At 38.2% G+C, this 19,149-nt stretch overlaps 2 protein-coding genes across 4 annotated transcripts in view; both read left to right on the forward strand.

Moving 5' to 3' along the window:
- Nucleotides 1-5,054, forward strand: part of grk3 (G protein-coupled receptor kinase 3) — a 76,582-nt gene extending 71,528 nt beyond the window's left edge. For both annotated transcript variants that reach the window (XM_044332968.1, XM_044332969.1), the window contains 2 exons: nt 19-3,162; nt 3,208-5,054. In XM_044332968.1, coding sequence (XP_044188903.1) covers nt 19-180 — 162 coding nt within the window. In that variant the 3' untranslated portion in view covers nt 181-3,162; nt 3,208-5,054. The remainder of the gene's footprint in view (nt 1-18; nt 3,163-3,207) is intronic.
- Nucleotides 5,055-10,011: 4,957 nt separating this feature from the next.
- The window catches only part of LOC122968027 (unconventional myosin-XVIIIb-like), a 61,627-nt gene continuing 52,489 nt past the window's right edge, over nt 10,012-19,149 (forward strand). For both annotated transcript variants that reach the window (XM_044332933.1, XM_044332934.1), the window contains exons 1-3: nt 10,012-10,155; nt 15,278-15,531; nt 18,714-18,857. In XM_044332933.1, coding sequence (XP_044188868.1) covers nt 15,493-15,531; nt 18,714-18,857 — 183 coding nt within the window. In that variant the 5' untranslated portion in view covers nt 10,012-10,155; nt 15,278-15,492. The remainder of the gene's footprint in view (nt 10,156-15,277; nt 15,532-18,713; nt 18,858-19,149) is intronic.

The raw sequence follows: 19,149 nt of genomic DNA on the forward strand, positions 1-19,149 counted from the left end.
GTGTGTGCGTGTGTGCAGAGCGATCCAGAGTTCGTGCAGTGGAAGAAAGAGCTGACCGAAGCGTTCACAGAAGCCCAGAAGCTGCTGCGCCGCGCCCCCAAAGTCATCGGGAAAGGCCGGGCCGGAGTGGTGGAGCTCTCCAAACCTCCCCTCACACACCGCAATAGCAATGGCCTGTGAATACACACACACACACACACACACACACACACACACACACATATACCGCATATACACACACACATGCGCTCTCCTACACACACATATACACACATTGACATATAAACACACACTGCACCCCCTCCTCCTCCTCCTCCTCCTACTCCTCGTCCTCCCTCATCATCATCAGCCCCCACCGCCCGCCACGCCACGCAGTGTGTACGGACCACCAGCCCACACACACACACACACACACACACTTACACACACACACACACACACACATTACGACCAATCATAAGCGCGATATAGTTTTTTTGTTTTTGTTTTTCTGCCATGGGACCTTGCCAGTCACCGAGAGGAAGAACGGACGATGAGGAGAGAAACGTTCGGGCGGACTCAGCATGTGAAGTAACTGCATGAATGTGACGCCCGATCTTCTCTCTCTCGTCCCCGTCTTTCTCTTTTTATCTCCCCTCCTCCTTCCTCCTCCTCTTCCTCCTCCCATCACCTCGCTCTGTAAGCTTCAGACCAGGTGAACCGGGAGGACCTTCCTCCTCCCCTTCCTCCCTCCTCCTCCTCCTCTCTCTCCCTCTGACGGACTCCGCCACAGATCTTTATTGTCGGCATTCCTTCTTCTCGTCTCTTGACTCTCTCTCCCTCTGAAGCGTCGCGGATGCTTCAGCGGGGAATGTATTTCTACGAGAGGAGAAAAAAAAAAAAAAAAACAACAACAACAACAAAAAAAAAGGCTGCTCGACTGGTTCTCCTCCTCCTCCCCTCACCTCCTCTTCCTCTTCCTCTTCCTCCTCCTCCTCCCCTCTTACTGCTCCTCCCTCTGTTACTGAAGTGCGTAAAGTGCCAACATCAATATTTACTTGAGTCATCTGAGCACCCAGGAGGAACCTGCTTGGTGGCAGAAATCGCTGGTGGCGGCGGCGGCGGCGGCGGCGGCGGCGGAGGAGGAGGCAGCGGCTCATCATTCCAGCACGGATGGGAAAAAAAACCGGAAGTACAAGGACCACAGACTCTTATCAGATTGGCTCTTGTACAGCCTAGTTACCATAGAGACTGAGATTCCATTGGCTGACAAAACAGCAGCCGGTTGCTATGGGAACCCTGAAGACTGGTCTACCTGGGGGGGATCGGTAACCATGGACAACGGTGTAACTATTGTGTATGAAGGCTACACTTGCAGGAAAAAAAAAAAAGGAGAGAGAGAGATGTGGCTGGAAGGAGGATGAGGAGGAAGAGGAGGAAGAGGGTGACAGAGTGACTCTTGAGTGTATATAAGCAACCCTTCTTCTTCTCTGTGCATCTCCAGTGTTTTAGTCCAACGTGTTTGCATCGTCGGTGGACTTCTCTGTCTGCCTGTTCGTGAATCTGTCAGTTTGTCAGGGCTTTCAGGAGGAGAAGAAGAAGAGGAGGAGGAGGAGGAAGGAAGGGGGGGGAAGAGAGGTGGCTCGTTTCCTGCCGGGGTGGGCGCATGAGTCTGACAGCTTTCAATCACACTCGCGATATTTTGCGAGCGGCGGCGGCGGCGGCGGCGTACCTCAGCCGGACTGTGTCAGTTTTTTGAATACGCGGAGGCGAAGGAGAGAGAAGAAGAAAAGTGGCGCTCTGTGTTTCGTATGTTTTGTTGTGAGACAAAAGACGCGTAGAAGAAGAGACAACAATCCATCAATCAAATCAATCAATCCTTTTTTATGATTTCAGTCAGCTGTTGGTGGGACGTGTGAGTGCAGCGGGGGAGGGGGGAGAGGATGAGGATGAGGAAGAGGAGGAAGAAGCTGAAGCTAATTAAGGGAAAAAAATCCACCCTCAAACACAACAAACGGAGGTGTTACTGAAGCTGTTTGAGGCGTTTCAGGTGTTATTTTTGAAGGGAAGGAAATGTAAAGCAGCGCTCGTAGTTCTGTAACGAGTCGAGTCGTCCTACGTTTCCCAGAATGCCTCATGACACCGTTAGGTAGAGAGAGCGATAGCAAACAATTAAAGAGATGTTTCCAGAATAAAACAAGTTGTAAACTCTTAATTTGAAATACATCTATATGGTGAGCAATGCATTCTGGGTTTTTTTGTCCAACGAACTGTAAACTTATTGTGAAAAACTTTTCATGGTTTCCTGTCGTTATTCTGACGTAGAAGCAGTGTTTAGTTCTGCAGGTGGACTAGTTAGACTGTGGAGCAGCTCAGCTCATTTGCAAATAATTAAATTTAAAAATAACAAATCCATATTTGTGTTTAGGAATAAAATAACTTCAATAATTAATATACAGTAAACACCACCTGCTGCTAAAGTTAGCAAGCTTAAAGATAAATAAATCTAAATCTAGAGTTGTTGTAGCTCAACTTCCTGTATCTAGTTTGTAACAGTCGCCACCTTTATGTAATTATTAGAGTTAAATAACATCCTGTTTAAAGTTCATGGAGACATACAGTAGATGACCGAAAACGTTGTAAACTACTTTATTACAGCACTAGATGATAAAATGTGTTACTGCAGCTCCCATTAAATGTACCATAAATGTATATTTCAGCCTTTTAACACAGTTAATGTTTAATAGCAGAAAAAGGATCAAAACGTTGCAGGTGAGGGTCGATTACAGCAGCTGATATGACTTTTATTCTGCATCATCAAGTCCAGCCCTTTAATTAGTGTCTTTTATTAACAATAGACTGGCTGGAATATTCACCATTTTGTGGTGAAAATTCTTATTTCCACTAATATATTAAGATTTTAATGAGATGACTGCATCTTAAATTCTTTTTGCTCAGTACTGTCGACCCTGCAGTCATTTTCCTACAATGTCTAACGGTTTATAGCTGATAAAAACAAAACTATTAAAATGTTTCTTAAATTCTACCAACTGTACATCAACCACACTTTTTTAGTAATTTTTGTTATTACAGATACTTTACTTACTTTGGGAACAGTTAAACTTCTATCTGCTCATCTTACACAGATTTTCGGCTCTTTGATCACAGCAGACATGATGTTATGTTAGCGTGCTAGCATGTTAGCGTGTTAGCATGTTAGCGTGCTAGCGTGTTAGCATGTTAGCGTGACGTCGTGTCTCAACACATCAGCAGCGTCGCTTCATCTCCCGTTTCCAGTGTTTCAGGGTGGATTTTTTTCCAATTACGATTTAATGATTTATATTTATGTTTGTTTTTCTTGAACGTGACACAGTTCAGATGAGGTGAAACGGTTTTTTTTTTACTCGCCGGCGTCGGGGGGAAGTTTTGTAGCGCAGGATGGGGCAGAAACAAGCCGCTGTGTTTTTTTTGAAAAAGAGCACGCAGCAGAGCAGCGCCAGAAAGGATTTATTGTTGGATACATTCATAAATTTCAGGGTTTTTAATTTCTCATGCAGTACAGTGTCCTCTCGTCTGTGATGTCCATGCATTTCCAGAGCTGTTATGTGTGACCTACAGTAGGAAAAGGGTTGATTAGGGGTGCATTGTGATTTTTTTTTTTTTTTTTTTCTTTTGTAGCCTTTACCAGTCAGGGGGAGAAATTATCGTCTTATAGAGAAATTTTGTCACCTTTTCGAGGTGTCTTTTATTTTTATAAACCAAAATGGTTTTTATTGTTTTCATTGAAATTTTACGTTGTTGCACCTTTTTAGCCCAATGTGTTACTTAATAGTTGTTAAATGTGCCAAATAACTGTTGCTGATTGAGTGGGAACCAATGGGAAGCCTCCTTTCTGAACTTTTGACCCTTCTCACCACGGACTCGGCAGCAGCCACGAAAACAACAACAACAACAACAACAACAACAACAAGAGTTCAGCGCACACACATGAACTTAACGGTGGAGGTTTTGTTGGAGTGTTTGAAGGGTACAAAACTGTGACCAAACCTTTTTTGTTTTGTTTTGTTTTTTTTGTTTGTTTGTTTGTTTCCCAGAGAAGAAATATGTGTGTGTGTGTACGGCGGCTCTGGCTTTCCACCATGTTGCCATCAGGACTATCGACACACACACACACACACATACACACACATACATACACACACACACACACATATACACACACACACATCCAGCTCGCTCTGCTCGCTCCTAAAAAGGTTTCTTTCACACTGTATGTATGTCATGTGAGCGTGTGAGCATACGTGCGCTTCATTAATCGCTTTGTATGTTCGTTCAGTGGACTATTTTTTTTTTGTTTGTTTTTGTTTTTGTTTTTTTTTTTGTCACACACAGATTCTCTGCTCAAACACGCTCAACACACAAGACAATTTAAAAGGATGGCATATAGGAAAAAAAATCAAAGTATATATAAATATATGTGTATATGAAATGACAAAATGCTCTAGGTTTATTTAAAAGATTTAATGTAGAAAACAAAATGAAATTGTTTCGGGGGAGGTCGAGGGGGGGCGGGGGGGGCGGGTTTTGATGTGAGTATAATTGTTTGTGGTGAAGACTTCAGCTCGAATCTTGCACATAAAGACTTTAGATATCGTACCTGCGAGTTCCAGATGATTATTTTTGTTTGAATACCGGACTCCTGCTCTTTCATATTTATTGCGTGTCTGGGGAGCGATCTCGCTCCGTCTCTCCTCCACGTGTTTGAGCGCTCCAGCCGAGAGCTCGCTGTAGAAAATCCTCCGGTTTACACCCATCAGAATCCTTGTTTTGGTTTTTTTTTTTCATATGCCACAAACAAACACAAATACTACTGGCTTTGGGTTATTATTGCCATTAAGGTTATGATAATACTGATATATAATTGATAATATTATTCAATGATTATTATTAAATTTATTTTATTTCAATGACTTTTTTTTTTTGTTGTTTTGTTTTTGTTTTGGAGACAGGTAGGAAGTTGCGTGTTGGACTGCTTGTACAAACAGTTCATGAATAAAAATCCTTTTTCCGTGTTGCCTGCTGTCACTTTTGAGAGTTTTCTACCAACTGAAGCTGCTTTTTATGAAATATGAGCAAGTGTTTCATCCATATTATCAATAATTACACAATGTTTTTATTCTAATGTGAATTATACTGATAATTACCACAAACGGTACCATCTGAAGTAGAGGAAATAACACTGTGTGTGTATTTCAGCCAATAAGTAACAAGAAATATCATCACAGAAATTACAAAATTATGTTTTAGGTCATTTCTAAATTATTAAATCATTAAATAATAATCTGGTTTGTCCACCAGAGAGTTTTATCTTTTGTCTTTATTCATCAAATTTAAGGGATTCTTATCAGAAATGTTTATGTTTATGAATATTAGCCCATAAATTATCAACTTAAATATCAAAGTCGTAATTGCATCAGAAATCCAGCATCTGTTGGGATATAAACTGAGGCTTTATATTCTTTATTAGGCCTCATTAACAGCTGCTTCCATTAATTAATTTACCACAACCTATGAAACAAGGTCATGTGACCATAAGTTGGTGTCAGTTTATATTCATATGTATTTTTATAAATATTTATTTTAGTTTTTTATCTTTATTGGTTTTAAACTTAGAGGCTCATACATGAGCAGTATCATGTGATATTTCACTGTTTGAATGTTTGGTAATTTAGCCAATAAGATATTTTTCCATATTTTACTTTCACTTTTAATTTTTTTGTTAAGATATCTAGTTTTTTTTAATCATTTTTATATTTTTCTATGTATTTTTTGTTAGGATGTTTATTTTACTGTTTTATAGATTTTACTGCAGTCTGGATGTTTTTGTTCAAAACGTTCTGTAATAATAACTTCTACAACTTAAAGGTTTTCTTTAAGTTTATATTCAACCGATACTGGATTTTTGAGGCCGATATTGATATTTAAGGGTTAAAAACTGATTATACATGAGCTTGTATTTGTTTTTTAAAACGTGAACACATAGAATAACATTTTTCATAAGGATCCCTTAAATTTAATAATTAAAGAATTATAACTAAGTTGTACTGAGCAGGACTTTTTACATTTGAAAAATGAACTAAAACATAAAAAACTAAACAGTAATAATGTTGATGCTAAAAGTAACTTTTGTAATAAAACAACATAACCTGATATGATGTAACGAGAAAAGTCTCTTGTTAAAAATGTATAATTTGGTATGTAGTGAAATAATGAAAAATAATATTTTTTCTCTTACAATGAGAAACTGAGCAAAACCTGGAAGCAACACTCGCTGTAAAAAAAAAATAAAAAAAATACTCATGGTCAAGTCAAAATGATGAGATACTTAATCAAAATGATGAGACAGTAAATCAAAATTTGGACGTAGTATCTCAGTGTGTCAAAATTTGACTCACTAGTACTTTTATCAGGCCCAACTTTTCATTTATTTATTTAATTTTTTTTATTGGCTCAAATGGGCTTCCATACAAATGAGTCAACATCAGATAAAAACACCTAAAAAAAAAAACCTGCAGATACTGAAGTGAGTGTCAGTACAGTCGAAACGAAGCGTGTCAGCTTTAACCACGACGTGAACCACTGAGAACACGTGACATCACTGGATCCTGCCGCTGGTTTATATTCCAGATGTTGGAGACTGAGGAGAAACGGAACGAGACGAGGAGCAGCTCATCCAAGCATCCGTCATCACCTCCATCCGTCCCTGAGCATCAGCTGCTGCCAATTCACAATGAAAGATATTGACGATTGATAGGGAAACACCTGCTCTGACATCACCGATTGAGGTTTAAGCAGTGATGGGAAAAAATGTCTGTTTACTTAAATTTAAGTATAATTTGAGGTTTTTATTCTTTACTTGAATATTTCAATTTCACGCTACTTTATAGCTCGTGATATATTGTACTTCTTACTCTACTATATTTATCTGACAGCTGTTATAGTTTATATTCAAAACAGTCAGTGTTTAAAATACAGATTTTACTACCCAACCTTGTATAAAATAAGTAAAAACAGTTACTAATTACACACTAATGCATCAGTAATAATAATAATGATGCAGTTACAAATGTTAGTCAATCATTAATTAAAAGCCATCAGCAAATGTTAAGTCACCTGTTGTTATAAATGTTAATAAATTATTAATTAACTGTTCTCATATTAATGCATTACGCTGTAAAAGTTAATAAACTGTTTATAAATGGATTTTTTGGTCCCGATGTTCCTGCAGCTGGTTTCTTAAAGGTAAGTGGTCAAACAGTCCGCCGGAGTCTTTCTGATGAAGACGAGCAAACTGTGCTGCTGAAGGAGGATTTTCCACAATCTGGCAACCCAAACCTGGTTCTTATTAAGGGCTCATAAAGTATTTGTAAATGATTTATTAACCATTAATAAAGCCATCAGTTACAGCATATAAAGGCTGCCTTAGAATGTAGTACTACTGTTACTTTTAAGTATTTAAGTACTTTTTCTTTGTAAAACTTACACTTGTAATGAGTATTCCTACATTTCTAGTTTTACATTTTGTGTAATTCTTACAGAGAGATGAAAAGATCAATACCACTGTCAAATTAATGTATGTATTTTAATGGGGTGGACAAAATATTACGAACACTTTTCACTGTAATGCACTGCAGTACACCACCATTAACCACTATGACCTTAATAATAATAAACAAAGTAGAATTATCAACTTTCTGACGATGTCAACAAAAACTGAAAATGTATAAGCTTAAATATAAAAGTAGAATTCATGGCGGAGTTGTTGTATTACATTAGTTTGCACAGGTGTTCCTAATAAAATGATCGGTGAGTGTAAAAACACGTAAAACAGCAGTTATCAATACCGTAACCACGTCCACCGCCGTCATGTTTAATAACTGTCGTCCTGTAAGATTGAACAGAAGTGAACATGATAAAGAAATGACAGTGAAGTAATAACAACAGATTCCAGACTAAAAATGTGTTTTTAACAGTCAAGTCAGCTGTATTTTTATAGTCCACCTGCTTTAGAGGGTTCACAGTCTGTGCAGCAACTTTAATACCAAAAAGCTTTTAACACAGCAAAATAAATGGAAGAAAGCTGCTCTTCATCAGAGAGAGGCAGCAGACAGTCTGAGGGATCAACCGGGGTCGAGTCTATGCATCATCTCCAGAAACACGTTTACAACCGTGTGGTAAAAACTGATCTGGAAACTGGACGCGGGCGCAGAGACCTCAGAGCAAGAGTGATGTGAAATAGTTTCTTTGTTCCAGTTCAAACTCTGGCAGCTGCGATCTGAATTATCTGGAGCTGATTATTAGACTTTGTGCTGCTGGTAATAACAGCACGGACACGCTTCTCTGCATCTCTGGCTTTTTGTACAACATGAGCCTGTTCTGCTTAAAAACCCTCACCGGTCCAGTTTAAGTCCCCCTTTACACTCAGAAACTTTACTCCTCTCCGGTTGGATTATTTGAGTTTCTCTGTGCAGAATCATGTATGTATCGTTTGTTTTCATCTGCTGAAAGTAGAAACTTTCTCTGAGCTCATTGAAAATCTTGATTTTTTTTAAGGGGGCGGGGCTACAAGCAGGATTTGTGACATCACAACTGGCTTCCAAAGGATTTTTAGATAATTGATCTCTTTTTTTTCAATGGAAAAACCATATCAGACACTAATTATTATTCAAAATAGAGTATTTATAGACATCTTAAAACATGTCTGGAGTCGACAACATGGTGATTTACTCAAGTACTGCACTTAAGTAGAAATTTTAAGGTATTTGTACTTAACTTGAGTATTTCCATGTGATGCTACTTTCTACATTTCAGAGGGAAATATTGTACTTTCTACTCCACTACATTCATTTAACAGCTTTAGTTACTTTTCAGATGAAGATTTGACACAATGGATAATATAACAAGCTTTTAAAATACAACACATTGTTAAAGATGAAACCAGTGGTTTCCAACCTTCTTTTGGCTTTTGACGTCTTACAAAAAGCAGTGTGTAGTCGGGGTCACATTTCACATGTCTATGAGTTGTTAACAGCTCCACCAAATAGTGATTTTTCCCTCTAAACTTCTCACATGCTTTCATTTCAATAAATGTTCAAATGATCCAATATTTTAGCAAAAATCAAAGATTAGAGAAAAAGTCCAGAAATTGGAAACAGATTTGTGTATCAGAACTTTGTTTTTTCTTCTTTCCTCTGTGGTTTCCAACCTTTTTAGTGATGTCAGTTAAAGAATTGTTAAGAATCTCATTTATGACGAATTTCTGCAAATTAGCAACTACATATGAATCCAGGTATAACAAGAGTGCACTTACCAACTAAACCAAACTCACACTTTTTTCTGTTTTTTCTTATAATTTCTACCAAATTGCACCTCATTCTCTGCACGATGTCCTACAAATCAACCTTTAAATACCTGCCAATTACTGCAGCGATAATTTCCAGGAAGTTAGCATAAAACAAACGGACCTGTGCAGTAAAAGTCTTCTCTGCCACCACCACTCTTCCTCCTCACATTCACCAGGAGAGACTCCTCCTCCTCCTCACCTCTCTCCCTCAGCTGCAGCTGTCAGTCAAACAGGTCCTCACATGTGTCGGAACAGCCGGCATCCATTATCACAACCCCCCTCCCTCCCCTCTAAACCCTAAAACCCCCTCCACCACGCTGACACACTTTCCAACAACAAACTCTCCTTAATTCTGTTGTAAACCAGAGTTTCACCAGATTATCGATGGTGTCACATCTTTAAACTTCTCTCTCGCTTGTTTTCTTCTGTGGTTTGATCTCAAGCTGTTCTCTAAAGAGGGCAGAACACCCCCCCCCTTCCCCCTTCCTCCTCCTCCTCCTCCTCCTCCTCCTCTCCTCTCCTCGACCTCCCTATGCCTGCAGATATTTATAGAGGACTCGTCTGTCAGCTCTGTCCTGTTGCTTGTCACTGTATGTGTATGTGTGTGACTCTATTTCTGACTTTACTGCTACATGCCCCACTCAGTCTGTGTGTGTTGCCCAGAGCGTGTGGTGGTGTTTGTGTGACAGTGGTTGGGACTCTCTCTCGTTTGGCCTCGCAACAGGATTTTGCTTTTAACCATCCGGATCTCTGTTTCTTTGCCGTTTCTGAAGGTATGCTGATGTGTCTTCGGTGTTGTGCCGTCCTGTGTCCGCTAGAGATAGTGACATTCTCCAGGTTTTATTTATAGATGGTCTAAGAGAGAGAGAGAGAGAGAGAGAGAGAGAGAGAGAGAGAGAGAGAGAGGCCTTGTGTGGTACAGTAACCCCCCCGGCTGTGATTTTTTGACATTGGCTTCAGACAGAATTTAACACCGTACAAGCTCAGACGTTGGAACATTGGGGTTTTTATGGTTGGCTCGATTTTTTTTTTTACTGCAAAGTGCATTTCTGTCTGATGACTCATTAGGAGGAAATTTCTACAGACTCCTAATGGTTCATAAATAATAAAAAAAAAAAAGCATTCAGGAGCTGCAGTGTTAAAGGACAGGTTCAAAATTCTTCAAAGTGTGAATATGTCATACTGACCATTAGAAGATCCCTTTATAATACACTTACAATGGAAGCGATGGAGGACAAAACCCACAGTCCGTGCTAATACGAAGCTAATATGAAGCTAATATGAAGCTAATATGAAGCTAATATGAAGCTTCAGCGTCCAAATGAGTCAAATCAAGTAGATATCTTTCAACATTACAGTCTTTTTAGTGCCAAAGTCCCTCTTTTTGTTACTATACTTCCACCTGCAGCTCAACAGGGAAACACAAAGAGGGAATTTGATGCTAAAAAGACTGTAAATGTGTCAGATATCCACTTGACTCAGACTGCTGAAGCTTTTAAATGTCTGTGTGGACACACTGTGGATTTTGGCCTCCATCACTTTACATTAAAAGCACATTTAAAGGATCTTTTAATATCCAGTATGAACAGCAGGAATGATTACAGACACCTGACTGCTGTTTAAGACACACTTGAAAAATTGTGAATCTGCCCTTTAAGATGTCGCCTAAATTGTAAAATATGAATATCAACCTTCATGTCCGAAGTTTTCGGTTCATGTCGTGTGTCCTAGGTGACACGAGGCCTCCTGTCCTGTTAAAGCCAGTTGTTGAGTTGTTTACAGAGACGTCAGTCACCTGATGTGGCCTTTACAGGCAGAGGCTGAGATTTCATAATATATGTTCAGGATCAAATGTAGTTGATGAGGTGAAGAGTGGTAGTTAGTTTATTTACTTAAACCTTTTTTCCATGTGTGTCTTAAAACAACATTCAGGAGCCAAAATGAACAGTGACACATGTTTTTCTTGCTGTAATCATTCCTCCTGTTCACACTGACCATTAGAAGATCCCTTCATAATGACCTTACAATGGAAGTGATGGAGGACAAAACCCAAAATTACAGCTGTTATAGTACAAATTTCTCCCTTTTTGTTTCTGTCCTTCCACACTAACTCATCAAGAGAGGGAAATTTATACCAAAAACACTGTTACCCAACTGATTTAACTGCTGAAGCTTCAGGTAAACTTTTAAATACATTGTTGCACAGAAGGAGGACTGTGGATTTTGTCCTCCATCACTTCCATTGTAAGGTCATTATGAAGGGATCTTCTAATGGTCAGTATGAACAGGAGGAATGATTACAGCAAGAAAAACAGAAGAATAAGAATAAAAAATTCCGTTAGTAATTCTTCCCGAGTATATATTTATTATCTAAACCTCTAAGTTTTCTTCAGTATCAAAGTAATCTAGTGATAGTTTCTGTACATCATGTTACGCTGCAAACAGGAGCTGCTAACAGCTGATTCAGCACTTTTAATGGAAACTATTTGACAAAATGTAAACAAATCTGGTGTAAAAACGGGTCTGAAAGAGAACAGCAGCACCTACCTGTAGCTGACATTACAGCAGCACATCAGAGTCTCCTGATGCTTTTATTTTGTTATGTTGTCATACTGGTTCAGCTCTGAGATCATACCAATAAGAGAAACATACAAGAGATGAACTGAAACAGAATTTTATTTAACAGAGATTAGTTTTGTCTAATTAAGATAACAAATAATAATAAGATAACAGATGAGGCGGGCAGATGGAGCAACTGCCAGACTAACAGAGGAAATGCTGAAGTAACTATACAGGAAATCATCATATAACCTACTGGGAGACAACGGCCAGCTCCCTCCACTTCCCTAATGGTCTCCAGCTCCACCCAACCAGGAACCAGTAACACTGAAACACACACACACACAAGTCCTAACAGAGGCGAACAGGCTGACGTGTCGGTGTCAGCATGTTTCCATCTGTCACATCAGCCAAAAACTCAAGAGATCCATTTTAAAATACAAGGCGGTGATTTAAATGACAGCTGGAGCAGCCAAGTTAATTTAATTTAGTTCATCGTTACTGGGGTGGAGCTGAAAAATGACCCACAGACCAGATTAAAATCTCCCCCACTTCCCCTGCAGACATATATCCAGTGTGAATGAGACTGCAGCCTGTCAAACCAAAACAAAGAGCTAAAAGACGCTAAAATGCTTTATAGTCACTTCAACTGACAACTTTCACACATTTGACCTGAAAAATATTAAAATGCAGCTTTAAGGCCACATTATACAGATAAAATCCTTCTTTTAACATTTCCAACACTAGCATTTGATGCTTCACGGCTTTATAATAATGATAATAATAATAATAATAATAATAATAATAATAATAATAATAATAATAATAATAATAATAATAATAGTAATCGTAAATAATAATAATGATAGTAATAATAATAATAATAATAATAATAATAATAATAATAATAACAATAATAGTAATTGTAAATAATAATAATGATAGTAATAATAATAATAATAATAATGATAACAACAACAACAATAATAATAATAATAATAACAATAACAATAGTAATCATAAATAATAATAATGATAGTAATAATAATAATAATAATAATGATAACAACAACAACAATAATAATAATAATAACAACAATAATAATAATAATAGTAATCGTAATAGTAATCATAATAATAACAGTGATAATAATAATAATAATAATAATAATAATAATAATATCTTTATTAGCAATGTATTTAACATTGTCTGCACATTTATAAGCAAAACACACAACAAAAGCGCGTATGAATAATCAACGCATTTTTAAGTTATAATAAAAAATAATAATAAACTTTATTTATACATCACTGTTACAAAGTGCTTTACATGGTTAAAACATTTAAGTGCTACAATTAGGCAGTAAAATCAGACAATTTAAATAAATCATTTAATTAATTAATTAAATAAAACAGGAAATAATACCCCTAGTATAAGATTTTATTTAATAATAATAATAATAGAAATAAAAACGATAAAACAACAGTAGTAATAAAACTGTGTGGTATCAATTAAATAAATGCCTTTTTAAAAGATTTCACCGATTCTGCAGGTTTTTATAAATTAAAGTGTGAAAATTAAACACATGACGGCCCCATATAAAGAGATCAATAAGGAATCAGTTCTAAAGACCTGAAAGTAATTTTGGGCTGAATCCTGCGAACAGTGGTGGAAAAATACTAAATATATTAACTCAAGTACTGTACTTAAATACCATTTAAGGTACTTTACTTGAGTATTTCCATGTGATGGAAATATTGTACTTTCTACTCCACTACGTTTATTTGACAGCTTTAGTCACTTTTCAGATGAAGATTTGACACAATGAGCTTTAGTTACTTTTCAGATGAAGATTTGACACAATGGATAATATAACAAGCTTTTAAAATACAACACATTGTTAAAGATGAAACCAGTGGTTTCCAACCTTTTTGTCTTTTGACGTCTTACAAAAAGCAGTGTGTAGTCGGGGTCACATTTCACATGTCTATGAGTTGTTAACAGCTCCACCAAATAGTGATTTTTCCCTCTAAACTTCTCACATGCTTTCATTTCAATAAATGTTCAAATGATCCAATATTTCAGCAAAAATCAAAGATTAGAGAAAAAGTCCAAAAACTGAAAACAGATTTGTGTATCAGAACTTTGTTTTTTCTTCTTTCCTCTCCCATTAATCATCTCACCACCCCTCAGATTTATCTGCTGACCCTTTGGAGGGGCCCCGACCCCTAGGTTGGGAACCACTGGACTAAACTAGCTAACTGTATATAAAGTAGTGTAAACTAGCTCCACCTCCAGCAGCTACAACAGTAACATGCTGCTCTAACACTGATGCTTCACTATTAATAATCTAATGATGTCATATATAATAATATATCAGTCAGAGGGACCAAACTAGAATCCAGAACGATGCCACGGATTATTCACTAAGTCAAACAAACGATCTCATGTTACATCTGTACTTGAATCTCTTCACTGTTTCTTATATGATCCAGTTGTCTGTTGCAGAGCTTTGCACATTCAGGCTCCTGCATATGTGTCTGATCTACTTCACCGTCACTCATCAGCTCTCTCAGGTTAAATATGCTAAACGTCTCTCTGTCCAACACGCTCGCCTTAAGACTCGAGGTGATCGAGCACCTAAACTATGAAATACTCTGCTCGCACCCGGACGGTCTGCTGATTCTGTTAAAAAGCAGCTAAAGACACACCTGTTGAGACAGGCAGGGTTACCTGAATGCACCATGTCAGCATTTTTTTTTTTTTATTGTGTATTGTGCATTTTTTAAATCACGTAACTAGGATGGTTCATCTGTTATGATTTCTTTCTTTTCTGTATATTGTATTAGGAAATGCGATACACAAATACATTTTACTTACTCACTAAACCACTACTGCAATACTTTACCTACATCAAGCTGATAATACTTATGTACTATTACTGTAGTAGGGTTTTTCATGCAGGACTTTTACTTGTAATGGAGTATTTTTACATTGCTGTCTTGGCTTGAATACTTCTTCCACCTCTCTCAGGATTTACACAGACCAAAGAGTCCAATATAATGTTGTGGCGACAGGTAAAAAAAAAACCTTGCAAAAGTGTGATTTATGACAACAAAGCGGAAAACAAAGAAGGTGTGAACTCTTGAGGAGGCAGTTTCTTATAAAAAATAACAAGACACAAAGGCTGTGAAGCGTCCCAGTAATGGAATAATGTATCACCGTGTTTGTATGTATAATAACTCAACATGTCCCTGACTGATGTGTGTTTTTTTACTCTCTTAAAAAGGCAAAAGTAGAAAAGAATGAACACTTTTCATCATTTTTTTTTACAGCAGCTGGAGACAAACTGAAGCCTGATCTGTCACTTCCTTCACTTTCAACTGTCCTTCTCTGCACACACTCGCACCGCCACCACCGCCGCCGCCGCCACTCTGACATCACATCCTGCTGCTGACATCACCGTGACCCCCACCACCCCACCCCCCCCCCACACATCCCTGAACCCTCCCTGACCCCACCTCCACCTCCACCTCCTCCTCCTCCAACCATGGCGTTGTCTTCACGCTTAAAACTGTGGGAGAAGAAGGGAGGTGCAGAGTTGTTGCATGCTGCGTTAATTGAACATCTAATATATATGTGTGTGTTGTTGTGATGTAGCATTGATTACATAGTGATTAGACCTTCTGTTCTAACCCTGAATCATCACGGCATGTCACTGTGAAGCCCGCCTGCCGGTGTTATTAGTCATCCTGCATGATTTAGCCGACACGTTTGAGCTTTTTAAAGCCGCATAACGTCACCGACATTTGTGGTTTGGAGCTTTTAGTCGCTGATATTTCTGTTGACGGTCAATATGTTTTGTACAATCGATAAATAAATATCTTTTGAGACCCTTAGTAGGAAGCAGCTGAGGTAATTTGGGCTGCAACTAAGGATTATTGTCATTATTTGAAGATAATGTCTTTAAATATCTTGTTTTGTTCGACCAACCCTCCAAAATAAAACCCCCCACTCAGTACCATTTTGTGACACTGAAACCTTCCACTAAAACCTTTTCTAATGAAATTCTGAAGCAGATCAACCAAAAAGTTCACAGTGTGCCATATTTCAGTGCAGCTTTAATAAAAAAAAAAAAAAAAAATGCAACCGTGGCTGGCACCATTTGTCTGGTTAGTCATCCAATACACAGTTTGATAAAAGCATTTTCAAGCACACTCGTGTGGATCCTGCTCTAAATTTGGCGTCAGGATTGGACTTATATGAACTGAACGAGGAGGAACGTTGAAGTGGGGGGATAACAAGGATAACAAGGCTCATGCAGATTTTTTAACTGACATGTGCAGCTTCGTTCACTGGCTGATCACGTCTATGTTGAGCTATGTGTCGTCCTCATACAACCAAAAGTGTTATAATTACTCAGCTGCTTCTTTCTCACAGTTTCTCATGATTAGATATTGTAGCTTGTCACAGACTGAAACAGCTGTCCCACTGACCTTTCTGATATTCCCTATTGTGCCAGCAGGTGATATCTATTAGCTAAATGTCAGGCCTCAAGCCATCTCTCTGTCTGGCACTTCTCATGCCCTCATTATACCCGTCATATCCGCTGACTCATATTTCCTTGTAAAGTTTGGGAATACACTGGAAAACTTGTACTCAACTGTGAAAAGTTTTGGAGATTATCGTCGAGGACGACGGGTTTCGACACTCAGCCCAGGAGGAGGAGGAGGAGGAGGAGGAGTAGTAGATAACGATCATCGATCATATCTATTACCTGCATTGTTACCGGCAGGCCGGTGCAGACACACCGTCAGCTATCGTAGCCGAATCACAGCCACTAATCAGGGGCCCTTTTTTTTCCAATCTCAGCTTGACGAGCAAATGCAGTGAATGTGCAAAATCCTTGTCTTGACGTGCCTCTTCGTTATCCCCTCCCTGTTGGTTTCTGTTCACCCCAAATGATAAACTACCGTATCTCTCCTTAACTCTGCTGGTATCTAGTCATGCAATTAGTTTCATCTGTCTGGATTTTGAGATATCTGACTCTGACATTTCAGACACAATGGAGGTGAATTAAATTTCCTTTGTGATGCTCACAATATGGACAAAATGACATTTAAAAACATTCAAGGGTAACATGTCTCTTCATAAACAGCGTCCTTGTTGTCCTGGGTCTTCTTCTTTTATAGAAAGTGAAAACTGCTGACTGTGTGTTCTGTGGATTATCCAGCATGGATGCTTCTGGAGTTGCTGTTGTTTTTTTTAGCCCCGCTAACAGTGTGGCTGTAGATATGAGTCGGTCCAGACTGAAATATCTCAACAACTGTTGGATGGATTGCCATGAAATTTTTGTACAAACATTCATGGTCTCCAGAGGATGAGTCGTGGTAACTTTGGTGTTTCCTTGACTTTTACTTGAGTGCCATCATCAGCTTTATGACCAAATACCTGATAAACTAATGACATTCCCATTAGCTTCAGCTGTAGTTTGTGTTTAATGCTAATTAGCAAATGAGCTAAACAAAGACAGTGAGCATGGTAAATATTACACCTGCTAAACATCATGTGTTGGACTGAAAAAGGCAACATTTCAGTAATAAACAAAACGTTCAGTCCAATAAATCTTTGGGAGCTACAGTTAAATAAAGAAGGTGCAAACAATCTGCACCCAGCTTAAACATAGCAGGGAATGTGCAAACAACTACTGTATGTGTTTGTTTAAACATCAGCATGTTAGCATTGTCATTGTGAGCATGTTAGCATGCTGGTGTTAGCATTTAGCTCGAAGCACCGCTGTGCCTCAATGCAGCCTCATGTTAGCATGCTGGTGTTAGCATTTAGCTCAAAGCACCGCTGTGCCTCAATGCAGCCTCATGTTAGCATGCTGGTGTTAGCATTTAGCTCAAAGCACCGCTGTGCCTCAATGCAGCCTCATGTTAGCATGCTGGTGTTAGCATTTAGCTCGAAGCACCGCTGTGCCTCAGTGCAGCCTCACATAGCTGCTAGCATGGCTCTTTGTCTTGTTATAATATGATATATGAACATGGATGTATGGACGTTTACATACCTCACTATTTATTTAAATACTGCAACAGTTTTCTTAACCTCATAGATAAGCATGGCATAGATAAGATTATTATATATACAAATATATTGCAAACCTAACTGAAAATTGAACACTTCATATTAGCTGTGGGCTACAAAGTTGAATTTTATATTGTACATGAAGGAATGTATAGCCATATTTTCATAATACATGTAAGGTATAAACAAATTAAAATCGCTTATGTCAAAAACATATTTTTATTTTGTATATTTGGGTATATACTGAGCAACATAAATATTATTATATATGGTAAAAAAAATACTTCTGCCATATATTTGCACATATATTTGTTAATATATGTGAAAAACAGATATTTGATAAGAGAATGTCCATAAATCTCGCAAACAATGCATGTTTCTTTAGAAACTTAATTTAATGAGTTGCATTTAATTCGTTCAACTCATTATTTTAAGTCAGAAGAACTCATAAATACGAGTTCTGTAATAGTAGTGACATAAAAACTAGAAATTTTAGGTTTAATTAACTCTAAATTTTAAATATAATATGTTTAAATTACGTTAATGAAAAATATGAGTTGGTTCTGCTGAACGCTTGCATGATGTTTTTCAGTGTGTAGTGAACTCTATGTCTGGATCCCACAGTGACTTGCTGTTTTCTGTCTAATTGTACCTGCATTGATCAATCGATCGATCGAACTACAGATAAAGGAGGAGAACACGCCGGCGACCACGGCCGAGCCTCCTCCACCGCTGTCAGCTCTGCCGGGCGGCTTCCTCAAACAGCTGGTGAGAGATTCAGAGAAGGAGACCAAAACCAAAGAGCCAGAGGTCAAAGACGAGAAGCAAGTGAGTGGTTTTTCATTCATTTCAGTTTCGGTCAGTTCTCGAAGATTCTTAAAGAAAAAGCTTGATGTTTTGGAAAATACAGTTATTTGTTTTCTTGCAGATAGTTGAGAAGATTGATATGACTCTCATACAGTAAATATGAAGCTTCAGCCGACAGCCAGTTAGCTTAGCTTAGCATAAGGACTGGAAATGGGGGGAAAATGGCTACTAACATCTCTAAAGCCTACTCATGTTGACTCCAGGAACCAGCAGAGACCAATACTCCTGGTAAAACCACAATGTGATGTTATCG

Source organism: Thunnus albacares, chromosome 18, assembly GCF_914725855.1.
Source record: "Thunnus albacares chromosome 18, fThuAlb1.1, whole genome shotgun sequence".
Taxonomy (NCBI): domain Eukaryota; kingdom Metazoa; phylum Chordata; class Actinopteri; order Scombriformes; family Scombridae; genus Thunnus; species Thunnus albacares.